Below are 17,299 nucleotides of genomic sequence, written 5' to 3'. Positions count from 1 at the left end.
GTGGTGAACGGAAGCGGCGTCAGTGTCTCTGTATCTGATGTTATCTGCGCCCCGCCGGTCTACAGATGCGTGGTTGGTGTCAGGCCTGGTGGTGTGAACGCAGCCTCTTATCTCGTCTCCTGCTCTCTGGCAGCTCTGAACTCAGCTTGAACTCTTGCGTTTCGTTTCCAGGAGCGGAGGAACAACAGGTAGACGTCGGCCGCGCACCGTGCCGAGTAAAGGAGCTCATTGTGTGCGCGGGCCGACACCAGACAGGACCGGTGACGGGTTCACCCAGGTCCGATGTTCCTGTAACTGAAGCGTGACGACGGCGTGGAGGACAAGACGGAGACGGAGACAGAGACGGAGACAGAGGCCCTTTTGTTGCTTAAAGTGCTTTGTTTTGACACCGGGGATCTCGCTGCTTCACGTTGCGTGCATTAGGGGGGAATTAATCTCGCTTGTGTGATTACTGGAACAATGAAGTCAGATCATACTGCGTCTACCGACCTGTTGATCTCTGAGATCAACTGTAACATCTGGTCTTATCGGGTTCCCTCTCTGGAAACCGACAGTCGTCCCTCCTTAGATCCATCTGGGTGAGTGGAAGTGGTTTTTAGTGGGCCGACACGGCCCGCTCCAGGAGGTGTGTGGCAGCTCCCGTATCAGTTTGCCTTATGAGATTAGAGCATACCCACGTAAATCGACCCCCAGGACTGGATGGAGACGGTGCCAGGACGATGACAGAAGGTTGACACACCTTGTTTCAGACAGATTTAAAACAAATCCAACCTGCATTTTTACCACCCAGATCTCGGAGATGCTTTGGCAGCGGAGGAAAGTATGCAACTACAAGGCATGAAACACTTTCTGGATAATTTGCGTGTACTGAGGCTATTGTTGCATACCCCGAGTATCTTTAGCAGGGATACTCAAATACTTTGAATTTTGCTCTGTCATCTTTGCCAAATGGCTCAACCTCAGCCAGCTAGGAAGGAGGGCATCTGTGAACAACAATGTTAATGTCTTGCCAAAAGATTCCCAACTAGATTTAGGTCCGGACTGAAATCTTAACAGACTGGGCTGTACTAACACAAGCATGTGCTTTTTAGGGTCTTGTTCTGGTGGAAGGTGAACCTCTGGCCCAGTTTCAAGCCCTTTGCTGCTTCTAACAGGTTTTCTCTCAGGACTGCTCTGAATTTAACTCAGTTCATCTTTCCATCATCCCTGACAGCACTGATGAAACGCTTCCCCACAGCCTGATACCGCCACCACCATGCATCTCCATGGGGATGGTACGTTCAATGCAATGTCCAGTGTTAGTTTTCCTCACACAGCATTTTTGCCAGTAAAAATAAATAAATTTAATATCTGATCAGAGCATCTTCCTCTGTGTTGCTTATGCAGTTTGTGGCTTTCGTATTGCCACACTTGCATGAAACCCAGATTGATGGCGTGAACACCAAATGTCCCATCAGCAGGTTGCCCCACCTGAGTCTTGGTAGGTTTGCATTTGTGTCACTCTTTCCATTTGTTTTTTACTGAAGATGGATTTAACGGCACTCTGTCAGATGTTTAGAGCTTGAGATGTTGCTTTATAACCTAAACCTACGTTAAATGTCTCCACAACCTTATCCCTGGCCTCTGTGCTGTTTGTTTCATTTAGTCTCCATGATGCTTTGTTCATTGATGTTCTCTAAAATACCTCCGAGGCATTCACAGAAAAGCTGTTTATACTGAGATCAAATTACACACAGATGGACTATTTAGTAATTAGCCAACTTCTAAATTATAATCAGTTGCATTGGCTATTATTTAGGAGCACCAGAGTTAAAAGGGACCGGTTAAAAAGGCACACTACGTTTCCTTCCGCTTTGCTATTAAGCACAATTTTTTTTTTTTTTTGTTGCTCTGTCACATAAAATCCTAATAAAATACATTAAAATGTGTGGTTATAACCTGACAAATGTTAAAGGGTTCAGAATAAGTTTGCAAAGTCCATTCACAGTGTCAAGCGGACTGAGATCCTCATCATCCATCAGTCTCACTGTTGCTCATCGTGCTCACATGCCCACCATGGGGTACAGAGCCTTCAGCCGCTCAGTCTCATGTTTTAAAGTACACTGTCAGTCTTGTACTCTCTGACTGTATGATTTATATCTTTGATTCGGTGCAGAGATCTTGAGAGTGTCCCGAAAGACGGCGACAAATAAAATGTATTACTTATGCTTGAAAGTGCAATGAAAAATAACCAAAGAAAAAATAAACTGAGAAAACAAACTGTAATTCTGTCTATGCACGGATTTTAAACTTAACTTTTAACTTTCATGTTTACGTTTTTGCACATTCTCACAGGCGCCTAAAAGAGCAGCAGAAGACTTCTTGCCCCTTCATCGGCAATCTCTGAGAATATTTTGTTCTCCTGCTGCCACCTAGTGGACAAAGCATAAATTACAAATGTTTGAAGGGAAAGCTGGAACAAAATGCTTCCTTTTCTAGATACATTTTAAGACTGCTTAAATTATCAAAAAATTATTTATGACAGAAACAAGAACAAAATCCACTTCTGCTGTCATAAAAAAATGAATGTTGTTTATTATAAAATACATATTTCAGTCATACAAATTTTAAGGCCTGACAGTCAGTCACAATGTTTAGATTCTGCCAAATATCAGTGAAGGACTTCCCAGCTTCTGTTATTTATGTTGGAGCCATCTTAGAACAAGAACTCAAACCCTAAAACAGAAGTGATGAAAGTGGAGTAGATATACTGAAGTGTCAATTTAAATAGGAAAAAAATGGGAATGTTAATTGATGATATTAAAAAGTAGTGAAGTTGGCTTGTTTACCTTTTTATAGCACTGGACTAAATGTCTCAAGAGACTAAAAGGAACTCAAGAAACAAGTAATTTAATAGTGACATAACATTATTTTTCAAGCTTCTTCTTCTTCTTACAAAGTCAGTTGTTTAAGATTAGATTTTTCTCACTGGAGAAAGTAATAAAATCCAGTTTATTGAAGCGGTCCAGACCAGAAAAGTCCAATAGGAAATGCGTTGCTCATTATATCTAACTTTTTTGTGCATTCAAAGTGGTGCTGCGCTACTTTCAGAAAGCCTATGATTCCAATCCATCAACCATTAACTGCTTCACTGCAAAAGGGGAACTTAAAGTGAGTTAAATTTTCTTGAATTGAGTGTATTTTTCTTTGATTTGAGTAAGTAAATAAGACCATTTGCCAGTGGAATAAGATTTTTACACTTCAAATAAGAACAATTCATCTCCATCTTCTCATTTCAAGTGCAGGATATCTAAATATCTTATTTTAGGGGTAGAAATACTCATTCCACTGGCAAATGGTCTTATTTAGTAGCTCAAATCAAGGAATAATATAGTCGTTTCAAGAAAATGGAACTTACTTTAGTTTTACCCTTTTTGGAGTATGGTGACTGTAATCCATGAAAAGGTGAAGGAGGCACTGAGTCGTCCTGATCAACCAAGACCCTCATTGAGACGGAGCTCCCTGGTTCTTCTTCTCCTGCCAGGACTTCTTCCTCAGCTCCAGCTCGGCATCAGTGAATGAGGCCGGCCCCCAGTTAGTGATCCTCTGAGGTCCCTTATGCCCTAAATAAAAAAAGAAAAACAGCTTAATAGTCGGTACTCATGTGAAACCACAATGCGTACAGGTAAAGGAGCATGAATCCATCCTACCAGGCTGGATGAGACGAACCAGGCCTTCATGTTTGGCCACCTTATCTTTCCAAGTCTTGGTCTTGTTAGCCGCTCGCTCCAGTTTTCTCGATACCTCCTTTTAGGAGGAAAGGCAGAGATAGTTCATTTAAAACGTTTGCTTTTATCATTAAATGTTTCAACATTTTCTTTTCTCATGAAAAAGGTTTAGGACCACTGTCATAACTGATTAATTGTATTCAGTTTCTGCTGTGTTGTCTGTTTGTCCCCTTAAAATAAATGAAAATCGTTTTTAAAGCATCTATTTTTCTATTTTGTTTGTAGTCCGAAGGCAAAAACTCCCATTTGAGAACAGAAAACATAAAAAAAAACATAAAATTGTTCTCTAAACAAACCCACCAGCTGCTGCCCTATCAACCTAATTTATGAGTAATTATTTATCTTCTAACAATATATTTATTTACACAGGACATCTTGGTTTGCACATAAATGATCACTGGATGTCCTGGACATCCAGTAATAATGAATTAATGGCTAGTATGTTTATTCTGTCTGCTATTTTAAAAATAAAAGACAGAAATATTGAACTCTGAGACTAGCAGGAACAATGTCAGACTGAAAAAAAGCCTCTTGTTTACGGCTCAAAAGTTGAAAAATGTTAGCTTTGCAAAAATCTGTCGTATTGATGTTAATTTTGTTATACTTTTAACATTAATTTAGTATTTTTTAAAACTACTTTAGCTTAAAATACCATTGTGGTTATTATTTTAGAGGGGATTCTAACATTTTACAGGCCAGTTTGTTTACAAAGCCCCACTGCTTTAATTTAAACAACAAAAATGAATAATTTCGTTAATATTAATTTAAAAAGATTATTATTGTTGTTATTATAAACCCTGAAATGTTAATAAATGCATAGTTTGGGACAAGCACAATTGTTGCAGTCTGCGACTTTGCCACTAGATGTCAGCAAACCTCAAATTAAAACTTTCATTTCAACAAGTTGATTTGAATCAATTCATGTTGGAGACTTCTTTTAAATGTAATGTATTGTTTTAAATGTTATCTAGTGGGGCATAAACTGAAAATTATTTAAATTTCCAGCTTTATGCCTTGATGAACACTATCAGAGGTAAAATATCACATCTGCAATGCTAAAAACACAAAAAAAGAAAAAGAAGAGGAAATAAAAGCGTAAGCGACACCAAAGCCTCTATCGGATCTCTAAATCCTTATGAACCTGATACTGCTCCAGCGCCCCCTGCCGTTCCTTCTCCAGCCTGTCCAGCTGCTGAGACGCCGCCCGCAGCTCTCTCTCCTTGGCCAGCTGCTCAGCCATCAGCTCGTCCTTCTCCGCCTCCGTCTGAGACAACGCTCTCTGCTGCTTCAGGTAGATCTGCTCCAGCTCTGCCCTCTTAGCTGCCTCTTCCTCCAGCAACCTGTTAAGAACAGGGAACACTCTTAAAATGTCTTTAAATAATGTCTGTTAAAGAGCAGAGCGTATCGTTTCATGAGCAGAGATTTCTAAAAAGCATTAAAAAGAGTAACTGATGGGGGGGTATTTTAAACCACCACAAGATGTTTCTACACTTCTAAATCCTATGCTAATGAAAATAGGTTTGCAACAAGCCAACGACTATTGAAGATCAAAACATGAACAACTTATATATAACAGATCTGATGAAAACTTCTGAACAACTAAGATGTCGCAACAGCGAAAGAACCAAAAGGGAACAAAGTTTTATAGTGATTAGGTGAAAGTCTTGCTTTTAATCCAACAGAAATAATATGGATGAACCTGAAGAGAGAGCCTGGGCGATAAAACCCCCACCGACATCGCAAGGCTGAGGGAAATAAAAGATCAGCTGTTACCAGAAACCTTCAGCTGCTTTTAATGGTCAGCTATCGCTCCACACACAGACAAGATTTTCAATCGAAAGTACTCCTGGCTCAGAGCTACGTTGGGTTTTTGTGTGTTTGTTTTCTATCCTCACACAACACAACTAATGCTAATACTGCTGGAGGTTTCTCCTTGCCCACTGTCGCCACATGCTTGATGAGGAGGAGCGATTGTTGCAAACCTGCTATTATTATTTTTATTATTATGGAACCTGACTGTATTGGAATGATTTGGATCGGTTTGAACCAAATTTAACTTAATCAAACCAGACTGTATATCAACTGAAGTTGATTATCATGTGAAGGACCCTATTATTTGTTGTGAATTGGTGCCATACAAATAATCTGAACCAATGTAAAACCGAACAGATTAAACATTTTTATGACACAGGGCAAACTTTCAGTGATCCCGAACATCAGCGGGGTTAATGATGTTGGTGTTGGAGGCCTGTGGTAGATTTCATTTAGCTTGTTTTGACCTATTTTAAGGCTTATAAAACAGTATATTTTGTTTTTAATCCCGGTTCCTTAACGGTGTAACTAAGATTACTGTGTTGCAGCTACACCTGGCAGAACTCGACACATTTCTGCACACACTTACTGAACTGGAAGTACAACAGGAAGAGGTAATTATTAGCTCTCTTGCAGAGTTAAAAGGCTAACTATTAACAGCTTGCTGAACACAGCCACGCTTCGATCCTCCTAGACGCGTTTCTGAGACCTGGCTTGCAGCTTCCTCATGGCTTCCTCGTCCTGCTTGGCCTGTCGCTCGTCCTCTAAGGCCTCCTCCAGCCGGTGGTACATGTCTTCCAGCTCTTTGACCCGCTGGAGGTACTGCTCCAGCTCGCTGGACTTCTGAGCCATCTGCTCCTCCATCTCCTGCCGCACCTGGAATAGTTGACATGATTTTTTACATCTCAAGCTGGCATCCAACAAAAGCCACAGTTGCTGCAACGTTTCAGCATCAAGAGGTTCATCACTCAATGAACTGATCCTTAATATCAGCCCGAAGAAGACTCAGATTTAGAGCAAAAAAAGCTAAAAATCTTGAAATTAGAAAAAAATAACTAAACTCCATTTGATGTTTTTCAAAGCAGATGATTTAAAATATATATATATATATATTTTGTGACACAAAAAAACCTGTTTGAGCCCCACCTTCCTAAAACTATTATAGAAGATGGCATCAAAACCTTCATAACCTGGTATTTAGGACATAAAATTATTTTCTTGACAAAAAAAAAGACCCGTCTATTAGGAACATTTTGATTTATGTGTGTCCGCAAGAGAACAATGTATATAGTATGCTCACTAGATCTATATTTATTATAGAAGAATGCATACTTTCCCCAAAGGTCAGGTACGTTTTGTGAAAGTAAACAAGAAGAGAGGGGAAATTTCTCCTCCCCTAGTTTGATAAATGTTCCTCCCAGGATGATAAAACAATCGTTTCCTCGTGAAAACTCAATATCATGAGGAGTTTAGGCTTTAGGAGAATCAACAACTCAGGGGCATGAGATAAGGAGGAAACATAGATTTTCCCAGCTACATCAGACACTGTGCTTTGTAAAAAATCTTTGCTCCCTTACAGATTTTTATTTATTTATTTTTTTATGTTTTTGTCTCACAAAAGTATTGAACAAACGCTGATGTCAGGCAAGGATAAATAATGCAGTTAAATATCCAATCCAACCTGTCCATTTGAGAATTATGAATTTCCCCTCCCCCTTGTTAGAACATTAAATGTAACTAACCACACTTTTTGGCCAGCTAGGTACAATTTAAATAACCAGAGACTGACCAGTGGAATCAAGAAATTACCTAAACAACACGAAATAAGCTAAAAAAAAAACTCAAAGCGCAACACATCATGTCCAGATCTACAAAACAAAAACACAAGAACAGACGTGAAATAAAAAGACGTTAGGTGTGGAAAAAGCTAATAAAGCCATTTCTAAGGCTTTGGGACCCAAAGGACAACGAAGTAAACATAGAACAGCAGTGAACCTTCCCAGGAGTGACCGAGCCGCCAAAGTTACTCCAAGTCCAAATCGCCGACTCATCCAGAAGGTTGCCACAGACCCAGAACAGCATCTGAACTAAAGCAGATCTCACAGGCTTCAGCAAATGTCAGTGTTCTCGATGGACGAAAAAGAGACCGGTTAAAAATTATAATATATATTAATAGGAGGGTTAAAAAGTTAAAACCACCACAAAAAAACAAAATCCAAACAAAAAAAAAAAAAAAATAGAAAGATCTGCCCAAAACATTTTGATAATCTCCAAGAAGTTTGGGGAAAGTATTCTCAGGTGGATATTTTTGGAAGGTGTTTGTCTGTCTTTTACATCGGCCATAAATTTCAGATAACACATTTCTGATTAACAACCCTGTATGCAAACATGGTGGTGGCAGTGCGACGGTCTGGGGCTGCTGTGCTGCTTCAGGAGCTGCATGACTTACAGTAGTTCTGCTTTCTTTCACAAAATCCAGTCAGAGAAATGTCCAGTAACTAATTTGTGACATTAAGCTCAAATGCACTCGGGTTATGCTGCCCACCAGCAAGCCAGGCTGTGAGAAAGTGGAGGCTGAAGTCTGATTGAGATGCTGTCGCATGACTTTAAATAGACTCTTCCTACTCAAAGGTCCCTCCTATGAAACTGAACTAAAGCAGCTATCTAAAAAAAACAGTAGCAGACATGCCTCCCCAGTGATGTAAAATGCTTAGTACAAAGTCTTGAAGGCAATAGTTGGTGCCTGGGTCAAACCAGGGCTGTTGTTTGTGAGCATAAAGTTTCTTAGGTAAGAATTCTTTTTTATCTTAAACAGTTAAGTGCGACAACAAGGACAACCGTGTAGCTCCAGTGAATTTAGCAGCCAGACTATTGTGGCAACCAGGGCTGTTGTTTGTGAGCATAAAGTTTCTTAGGTAAGAAAATGTGTTGTTTTTTTGTCCACAGTTTCCATTTTTATCCATCTCCCTTGTCTATAAAGCCTTTGCTATTGTCTTTGGATTGTGTTTTTGAATAAATTAAGAACCACTCCCTTCTAATATATCCTCTGTCTAATTTAGCCAAGGAAAATTAGCCGCAGCAGTGATTTGTTTGCTCGCAGTGTCTGAACCAAACAGGTCAGTATACTGACTTCCTGTAGGCCACGTGTATAGCCTTAACTTAGAGGTTACTCTTAGGGCCAAACAAGAGTTTGTGATTAAAGTAAGCGAAGAGTCATAGAGTGTTAGTGGCTATCTGTGTCCTCGGAGTAACAGGTTGAGAGCGACATTACACCAGCGCAGTTAAATCCTCACAAATGAAGGCCAGGCTGGTTATGTGTAGAAAAGAGAGACTTTTTAGCTCCTTCTCCTCGCTACTGGATGTCTTTTACGCAACTAAATCCGCGGCTTGCTAATATGAGGACAAAGTTGTTTCAGGAAATGTCTGCATCAGGGCATCCATGCGTTGCAAGAATTATATATATATATATATATATATTTTAAATGCATTTCTCGTGACAAGCAGTCATTCACCAATGTGGCAACAAACGGCCAGAGTAGGCTCACCACAGAGCCTCTCTAAAACACTGGGTAGGGTTTACTTAGGTCTCTAAGCAACTACTCTCAGAGGTAGAGAAGTTCCCTTTGCTTGCACCTTTTTTTTTTTTTTACCCATTTCTCTTCAGGTTTCCATCGGCCCACAGACATGAATACAGCTGCAAAACGTCAACTACATTTCAGTTGTATAACTGGTAATTTATACCCTTTGTCGTCAGCATAGGTATATTCTTTTTTTTTTTAAAGTTTATTAATGCATTTACATCAATGGTGTGTTAACATTTGAACGTTTACCATCTTTTCTCTCTCCAAGTCTAGTCTGTGGCGATCCTGCAGGTCAGACTGCTTCTTCTGTCTCCTGAGCTCCTCCAGGGCCGCTTTGGCTGCGGCCTCTTCCATTTTCTGTGAAGCACAATGGAGGAAGGAACCATCAGCGCTCTGCTGGAACCGAGGCCAGAGGCAGGACAAAAGCAGTTTATGCGGTTGGGTACAAGAGGATGTTTTAAACGGAGCACTTTTAATCTGCATCCCTGGGCTCTAACATAACTCTGCAGGAAATTCCTCTTGCAAATATACGATGTGCTTTGATATTTGCTGAAGAAGAAAAAAAAGACGAGTGCTAAATGAAACAGAGAAGTGAGATATGAGGACTAATCTGCCTCAGGTTTAAAAGTATCGACCTCGTACGCCCCGTCTCAGACGCAGGTGTCACCAACTGATTGTTTGCATAGAAAGTTTTACTTCCCTTTTTTACAATGAGGGTTTTTTTACCAAGTTAAACCACAACATGTGGGAAAAAAACACAGCAGATGTGGTCAACAACCCAGTTTAACTGAATTAATACTCAATTTCTCTCTTTCTTAAGGATCAACTTGAACAGAAAATTTGGAAGACGATAAAACATACAATGAATGGCTTCTAAAAAAAACACATTCAGAACAGTCATAGCAATAATTGGATCATGACAAGGACGTGCTTTTCTTTTCTGCATTGTTTACCACTCTAAATATTTGCAGAACATTCACAACGAACGGAAATGTGCGACCGTTCAGTCGCTACATTCAGCTTTTTTAGATGCAGTGCAAAAATTAACCCTGATTCTTACACTATTATGAAAATGAGAATTATGAGCCATTTAAAAAAAAAAAATATTGGCTGTTTTGTAGCTCACGTAGCAATGAACTATTTCTGTTTCTTATAAACCTGGCTTTAGCTTTAATCTGCAGCAGGACCATTAATTATTTTTATGCCCAGTCCTCCTATCATGGTCATTTCTAAGGCCCGAACTAATCAAGAAAAAGCAGCCAGAGTTCAAAGGCATGCACAGACCAGCCTCATGTCCTCCAGTTGCTTCTGTTTGGCCTCATTAGCCGCCTGGAGATTCTTCATCCTCAGCGCCAGGTCTTCCTCCTCCAGCTGCTGCTTCTGCCGGAGCTCCCGACGCCTCAGCCGGGCCTCACGGTGGGGAGACAGCAGGCCCAGCCTCAGCAGCTGGATGCACATCTGTATGGCTGCCAGAAAACATGCGGAGAGGGAGGTCGGTGATGGGCGCTCCACAATGACAGGCGGAGAAGTTGTCCGGTCCGTACCTTGAATCCATTCCTGCTTCTTCTTTTTATCCGAAGCGCTGATCTCAAAGCTTTTGTCGACGCATTTGATAATGAAAAGGCATTTCTTCCCATCTTTATCTGGCAGAGACTGGAGGAGATAAACAAATCCCATAAAAAGGGTTGCATTTTTTTAAAAACATTCGGTTAAATCCTTTATACTAAGATAATAAAAAAAAAAACACAGCGACACCATTTACCTCCACACAGCAGCTCTGGTCAAGAGCGATGTCCCCCTTCTTCTCCGTGAGGTCTTCGCAGACGTAGTAGGACAGCGAGGTGGGTCGGAGGACGAACCAGCGCTCCGTCCAGTTCTTCCTCTTGTGGCCTTTCTTCGTCACGTAACCCTTTGAGACACGACACCTAGGTTGACCCGAGACCCTTCACAAAGCCCGCCTGCGTCACTACCAACCCAGAACATCCCGTCCAACCTGCTTCAGGATGTCCAGGATGAGCTCGGAGAACACCTCGTTGATGCTCATGGACAGGATCTGCCGGTCCACGTCCTTGCTGAAGTAATTCACGCCCACCAGCTCAATCAGCTCCCACGCCGTCAGGCAGCTCCTGGCCGCGTGCTGCGTCCTGCAGTCTGCGAACTTTTCCTCGCACCATCCCACGCCCATGGCCTCCGTCAGCTTTCGCAGAAAATACTCAACCTGCACGGGCGGACAAAAAAAAACCTTACTTGGAGCGATAAAGCTGAGCCAACAGATGGGTAAACACAGATGTAAGACGCTTTGAACGGGTCTAATGTAGCGTCAGCCTTTTTTTTATTTTTTATTTTTTTATTTTTTTAAATCGAAAAAGCAAATATAATTACAATAAACTTATGGTTACACTTGTTGGACAAGGCGACATTAACAGCAAAACATCAGCAACTATCACTTTTTTTTTTCGTAGACAGGTAGAAACATCGTTTATTGCTGAAAAGCACCAGGAAGATGTCCAACTTTTCACAATATAGCAATGACGATTAAGTAAACATGTCAAATGATGTTTTTTTTTCGACAAAAAGGCCAAAAAGTTTTGATAATACGCTATGTTTTATAACACAGCAGCCTTGTAAAGCAGTAAAGCACGGTGGTGGAAGCTTCATGGTGTGTTTCACCGAGGCCAGGACCCCTTATAACAGCTGAGGCTGGAAAAAAAGAAAAACTAACGAGTAAACCATCTTAAGATCACCTTGTTTGCTATGAAAGACAGTTTACTCTGTTGTCTTTGGTATTTTTTTTAAATATTTGCTAAATTTTATGAGAAATAAAAACAACCCTGTGCTGATTCTAGCAGACTTTTCCAAAGCAGGGGTGTCAAACTCCTCTCTTCAAAGGGCCGGTGTCCTGCGACTTTTATACGTGGCTCTGCTCCAACACACCAAAGGCAAATAATCAGGTGATTAGCAGGACTGTGGAGATCTTGACTTCATTTTGAGGACACGATTCAACACTGCAAAAACAGAACTAAAAATAAGTAAAATTTTCTTTAAATGAGTGTATTTGTCATTGATTTGAGCAGGTAAATAAGATGATTTGCCAATGGAATAAGATTTTTCCACTTAAAATAGGAACAATTCAACTCCATCGTCTTATTTCAAGTGCAGGATGTCTAATTATCTTATTTTAGGGGCAAAGACACTGATTCCATTGGCAGATAATCTTATTTACTGGCTCAAATCAAGGACGAATAGACTAACTTTAAGAACATTTTACTTGTTTTTAGATCCGTTTTTGCAGTGAACCATTTTATTGAGGTGTGTTGGAGCAGGGACACGTCTAAAAGTTGCAGCAGGACTGGAGCTTCACACCTGTGTTTTAAACCTGAATAACCCAAAGGTCAGAACTGATTGGTTTGATGATCGGAAAATGTGCTTTCTGAACCTGATCAGGCAAAGAAAAAATTTACAGATTTTCAGCTTAAATGGTAAGAATCAGATTAAAGCTTCTTCCTCACCTCCTCGAAGACCACCACCAGCGGGTATTTGTCTTCCGACAGGAAGTTGAAAATGCACCAGACCTTAAATGCATCACTGTCAGAGATTTTTAAGCGCTGGGGTTGTATGTTTTTCTTGAAACACAAGGTCCAGCACATGCGGTAGAACTCCAGCACATCAAAATCCTCCTGCACCTGAGAATAAACACACACACACAGCACAGAGTCAGAGTCAGAGCGGAGCGGTTTGCTCTCTCTTGGTTTGGTTTCTCTTAAGACCTTAAAGTCTGCGGGATGTGAGGTGACGTTGTTACAGGACTCATTTTTATTCAGGTCACAGTCCGGCAGACAAAAGGGAAGAAATGCGCCTCGCAGGACAAGAAAGGAAGCCTGAGCTGCTTACTAACTGGAGCGAGTCACCTAAAACTTCATCAGACCAGCCGCTGATTTTAATATTTGTGTAACCACTGTTGTGCAAAAAATAGACAAACAGTGTAACTGTGAATTTGCAACCATTTCCTCTCTGAGAGGATGAGTCATTTTAATGTGCATCTGGGTCAGCATCTTCAGCATAGGACGTGTGTGATTAAGAGTCTTAGATTTCTATTACTAGTTTATTTTTTCTCTTGATTTTGCACATTTCTGTCATTAATCGTCCCATAACTCTAAATCTGCTGAATCCTTCATCGAAAAGCAACAGAAATGTAAAAACTATTATAAAACTACTCTTTATAGCCTACCTTGTTCTTAACACCAAATTAGTCAAATCTATTTAATCATCTTCATATAACTATTTGACTGAAAATCTAAATAAATAAATACACTGCAAAAAAATATTATCGGTAAATTCCTCTAAATTTGTCCTTTGTTTTTCTTCTGAGGTTTTATAATTTTAGGGTTAGGCTAATTGCTTTAAAATATATTTTTTTTATTACATGTCTTTCTTTTTTTTCTACTTTGTTTTACAGAAACATATTTGAGTTTTTAAAAAAAATGTATTTCCCGTTAAGGTGCCCATCATGAAATCTTTAATTAACAAATACACCAAAACCTTAAAACTTCAACATTTACATTTTTTACAGTATAATATATATATATATATATATATATATATATATATATATATATATATATATATATATATATATATATATATATATATATATATATATATATATATATATATATATATATATATATATATACATATATACACAAAATTATGCATTTCTTGTATATCTGATTAGCACATTTTTTCTCTTAGGGCAACATTTTGTTTTGACACAAATGTTTCATAAAATAAATAAAATTATACTTATAAATCCATTAGATTTTTAAACCATCACTTGGTTTTTTTTTTTTTTTTTTTTTTTTTTACAGCTTTAGAGATGGTTTGATCTCAAAGAACTCCATATTTATACTTTGTTTACCTCAGATTCTGGGTGTATCTATGGTTTCAAAAATGAATCTTCAACATAACAAGCAATTCTTATAGTGTTCATAAAGAGTTTAAATAATTGTATATTCTCAGTCATTCCTCACATGAAACACATTTCCAACACTCAGAGTATGAATCGTGGCCCCCGTCAATTAAGCTACAATTAAGCTTCCAAGTATTCGTACCCCTGGCACATTTAGGTTTCAACTAATATTCTAATTTACCTACATATTTCCTCTGACCAGAGTTAATATTAACATTTTGGAGTAGCCCAGCCAGACCCCTGACTGGAATCTGTGGAGGGAGATAAAGATTAGGGTGATGGACAGGAGACCTGTCAACCTTTAAAGACTTGGAGCTCATCACCAAAGATAAACATCAAAACGTCAGAGGAAACATGAGAAATCCTGCTCAGCGATTATAAGAATGGTTTTCTTGCTGTAATAGCAGAGAGAAAAAACACACAAAGACAACACTAAACTGATTGTTTAGAAGGAGATATATTAAAATGTAAACTTTTTTTTAATTGACACTGATTTTCTACCGCTTTTAAGAGAAAACACAACGCATTAGAAGTTCTTTGTAACATGATAAATCGTTTATAGTCTATATCTACCAGGGGTGTGAATAATTTAAGGCTTAACTAAAGTAAGTGGCACTGAATAATGGAACTGTTGATTTAAAGTGGAGCACATTTCAAGGGTGACAAATACTCACTAGAAATATTCAAAACAACTTTTAGCTTTTATAAAACACCTCAGAGTTAACAGTTGTGTACAGAAGCTCATTTTTTAACTTTCCAACATGACTTTATTTAAATGTATGTCTCGTCCAAACCAGACATGCATTTAGAAAGCAGCCTTTCAGAGTGTGACAGGGATGATGCTAAAGGGTGTTTCTTTTATATATGCAGCGCTTGGTCCTCACCTTGTCAAGAATGTACCTGTTGAGGTAAGGCATGTATCCCTCACTGGACAGAGGTCCCTTATCATCTTCTTTGAAATGCTGTTCAAAGCTCACGGGGTCATGGGGGATCCTCATTACCGTGCACAGGTTGTAGGAGAGCACCTAAACAACAGCAACACATGCATAAAAGCACAAAAAACCGTGAGCGTGGACGCATTTATGGACTCAACGTGGTACGATACATAGGCGACCCTAATTGCAATGTAGTCTGCCAGCAGCAAGCATCACTAGCCAAGTGATACTTCCGTTTCTGGCAAGAAACATCTCAAACACTTGGTGCTACGGATCACTGCTCTCAGCTGCGTTTTTTTGCAAAATCTCCTCAGTTCCACTTCAGTTCTGCTGCTCCAAAGCTCTGAATAACAGTTTTAATTTGAGGAGCCGTCAAAGAAACGAACAGCCTATCTAAACGAGCTCAAGTTCTGCATCAAGTCAGTCTGTGAAGTTTGTTTTTTACGCCCATCGGCAGAGACACTGCTCTGGGATGAAAGGCGAATTTGGGGTGAAACGACATGAAAACCAGGATCCGTCCTGCCTTTCATCAATGGTTCCCGTGTAATGCTCGGGGAAACCTTGGACCTCTTGGCACCAGGACAACGCACCATGTCCCAAAGCTCAAATCGTCTCAGACCGGTTTCTTGTTGAACCTGAGATCAAATGCATGGCACACCAGTGGATTACCAGATCATAATCCTGTTGGGACATGGTGGGGATTCACCTGGTGGATGTGCAACTAACAAATCTGCAGCAACGGCATGATCCTGTCGGGTGAATAGGAATCAAAATCTTTGAGAAAAGTTTCAGATAGCGTGAATGAATCTGTGCCTTGACGATTTCAGGCAGCTTTGAAGGTAAAAAGCGAGGGTCCAACCCTCGCCGGTCTGAAGAGGATCAACCGTGCAGGTCAACCAATCAGATATTTGGACAGATTACAATGAAATGTTTAAATGATTTCATGACGCAGAGGGAAAAGCAAATAACATAATAATTTACCCTTTATATTAATATATAACCAATACATTCACAACGCCTTATTAGTAGATAGATTTAGCAAGTAATATACAGTTATTATTTTAATGATGACCACTGAGGGCAAAATACATTTAACGATTGTTAGAATCACAGACGCATTAATTGTATTTGTCTCTGTGTACAGTCAACGAGGATGAATATAGAGAAGTGAAACCATTTACAGATGAGTTGACTAAATAGGGAAACACCCTAAATGTCCCAAAAAAAATAGCAATGTTTCACAAAATGTGAGAAATAAAAAGAGTTCTGGTGGCAGATATGCAACATAAAATCCTTCGCATGTTGTGAATAAACACTCAGCCGTAGAGATTTGGATAGATACGACATAAAATAGACAGCAAATAGAGTAAAATGTGAAGAAGAACTCATGAGTGATATTCTTGGCATCGTGATTTAATTTCAACAGGTCCAGTATAAGCGGTGCGTAAAAACACCAGTCCAAATAAAAACCATATTGCTTTTAATTCCCCAGTAGAGTCACCATCAGAACTTATTGAGGTTGTTTCAAAGAGAAATGTTGCAGAGTTAGCAGAAGCGCCACGAAGGACACAAAAGTAGGAACCCGAGTGTTTGTGGCGAGCCTGACGGGACCAGAGGCAAAACGCACCTTTAACTGAGATTTGGAGACTTTCCCGCGGTGATCCACGTCCAGGGCTGTGAACGCGTGCCAGATGGCCTTCAGGAGCTCCTCTCGAAGCCACATGTTGTCCTGCGGCGGCACCAGAACCGACGGGCGGCTCCCTGCTGTGCGCTGCGCTCGGTTCTGATCCGGGTTGGAACTGTGCGCTCGGAGGCAAAAGGCGAGAGGACGGCGCTTGGCCCAGAAGCAGAAGTGTGATGCACCCTCCACGTGATGCTCAGCTTTGCTCACGCAAATATTGGCCGACATTTCTGGGTTTTCCACCTGCCGCCGGGTGAAGGGAACAACCAGCTCCCCTTTGAAATATGATCAGAGTTCAGATAAAGTTGGGATAAATAATCAAAACATGTCTACACTTCGTTATTTTTAGGAAATCCTCTTGTCCAGCGCCACCTGCTGCTTATATATTCACAGGACCAGTCGATCCCTGCGTTTTTTAATTAGATTTTGTAAAACTTGACTGGTTTAGAGGCGTGTGACATGTGCACGTCTCCTACCCGAGGATGTGTTTAGACAAACCTGATTTAGGACCTGTTTGTGTGACTCGAAGCCAATTTTGGACCTTTACCAGGCTT

At 40.1% G+C, this 17,299-nt stretch overlaps 1 protein-coding gene across 1 annotated transcript; it reads right to left on the bottom strand.

Annotated features, from left to right (window-relative positions):
* Positions 1 to 3,302: 3,302 nt before the first annotated feature.
* On the bottom strand, positions 3,303 to 16,988 carry swap70a (switching B cell complex subunit SWAP70a). The gene is made up of 12 exons (XM_012873056.3): positions 16,692 to 16,988; positions 15,014 to 15,154; positions 12,670 to 12,843; positions 11,154 to 11,378; positions 10,923 to 11,069; positions 10,705 to 10,813; positions 10,445 to 10,626; positions 9,410 to 9,517; positions 6,289 to 6,455; positions 4,909 to 5,107; positions 3,690 to 3,786; positions 3,303 to 3,602 (listed from the first exon to the last, which is right to left on the bottom strand). Exons 1-12 carry the CDS (start codon positions 16,971 to 16,973, stop codon positions 3,484 to 3,486), a joined length of 1,950 nt encoding a protein of 649 aa, XP_012728510.2. The 5' UTR covers positions 16,974 to 16,988; the 3' UTR covers positions 3,303 to 3,483.
* Positions 16,989 to 17,299: the final 311 nt, after the last annotated feature.

The sequence above is a fragment of the Fundulus heteroclitus genome, unplaced genomic scaffold (assembly GCF_011125445.2).
Source record: "Fundulus heteroclitus isolate FHET01 unplaced genomic scaffold, MU-UCD_Fhet_4.1 scaffold_38, whole genome shotgun sequence".
NCBI lineage: Eukaryota > Metazoa > Chordata > Actinopteri > Cyprinodontiformes > Fundulidae > Fundulus > Fundulus heteroclitus.
This window is presented reverse-complemented; position numbering and strand designations above follow the sequence as displayed.

What these genes read in the sequence shown, in the direction of transcription:
- swap70a (XM_012873056.3), bottom strand. Translation starts at nt 16,973, where the DNA reads ATGTCGGCCAATATTTGCGTGAGCAAAGCTGAGCATCACGTGGAGGGT. An exon ending in TGGTGGTGGTCTTCGAGGAG is followed by an intron (nt 11,379 to 12,669) that starts GTGAGGAAGAAG and finishes CCGCCCGTGCAG; the next exon opens with GTTGAGTATTTTCTGCGAAA. An exon ending in AACTGGAGGACATGAGGCTG is followed by an intron (nt 9,518 to 10,444) that starts GTCTGTGCATGC and finishes TGTGCTTCACAG; the next exon opens with AAAATGGAAGAGGCCGCAGC.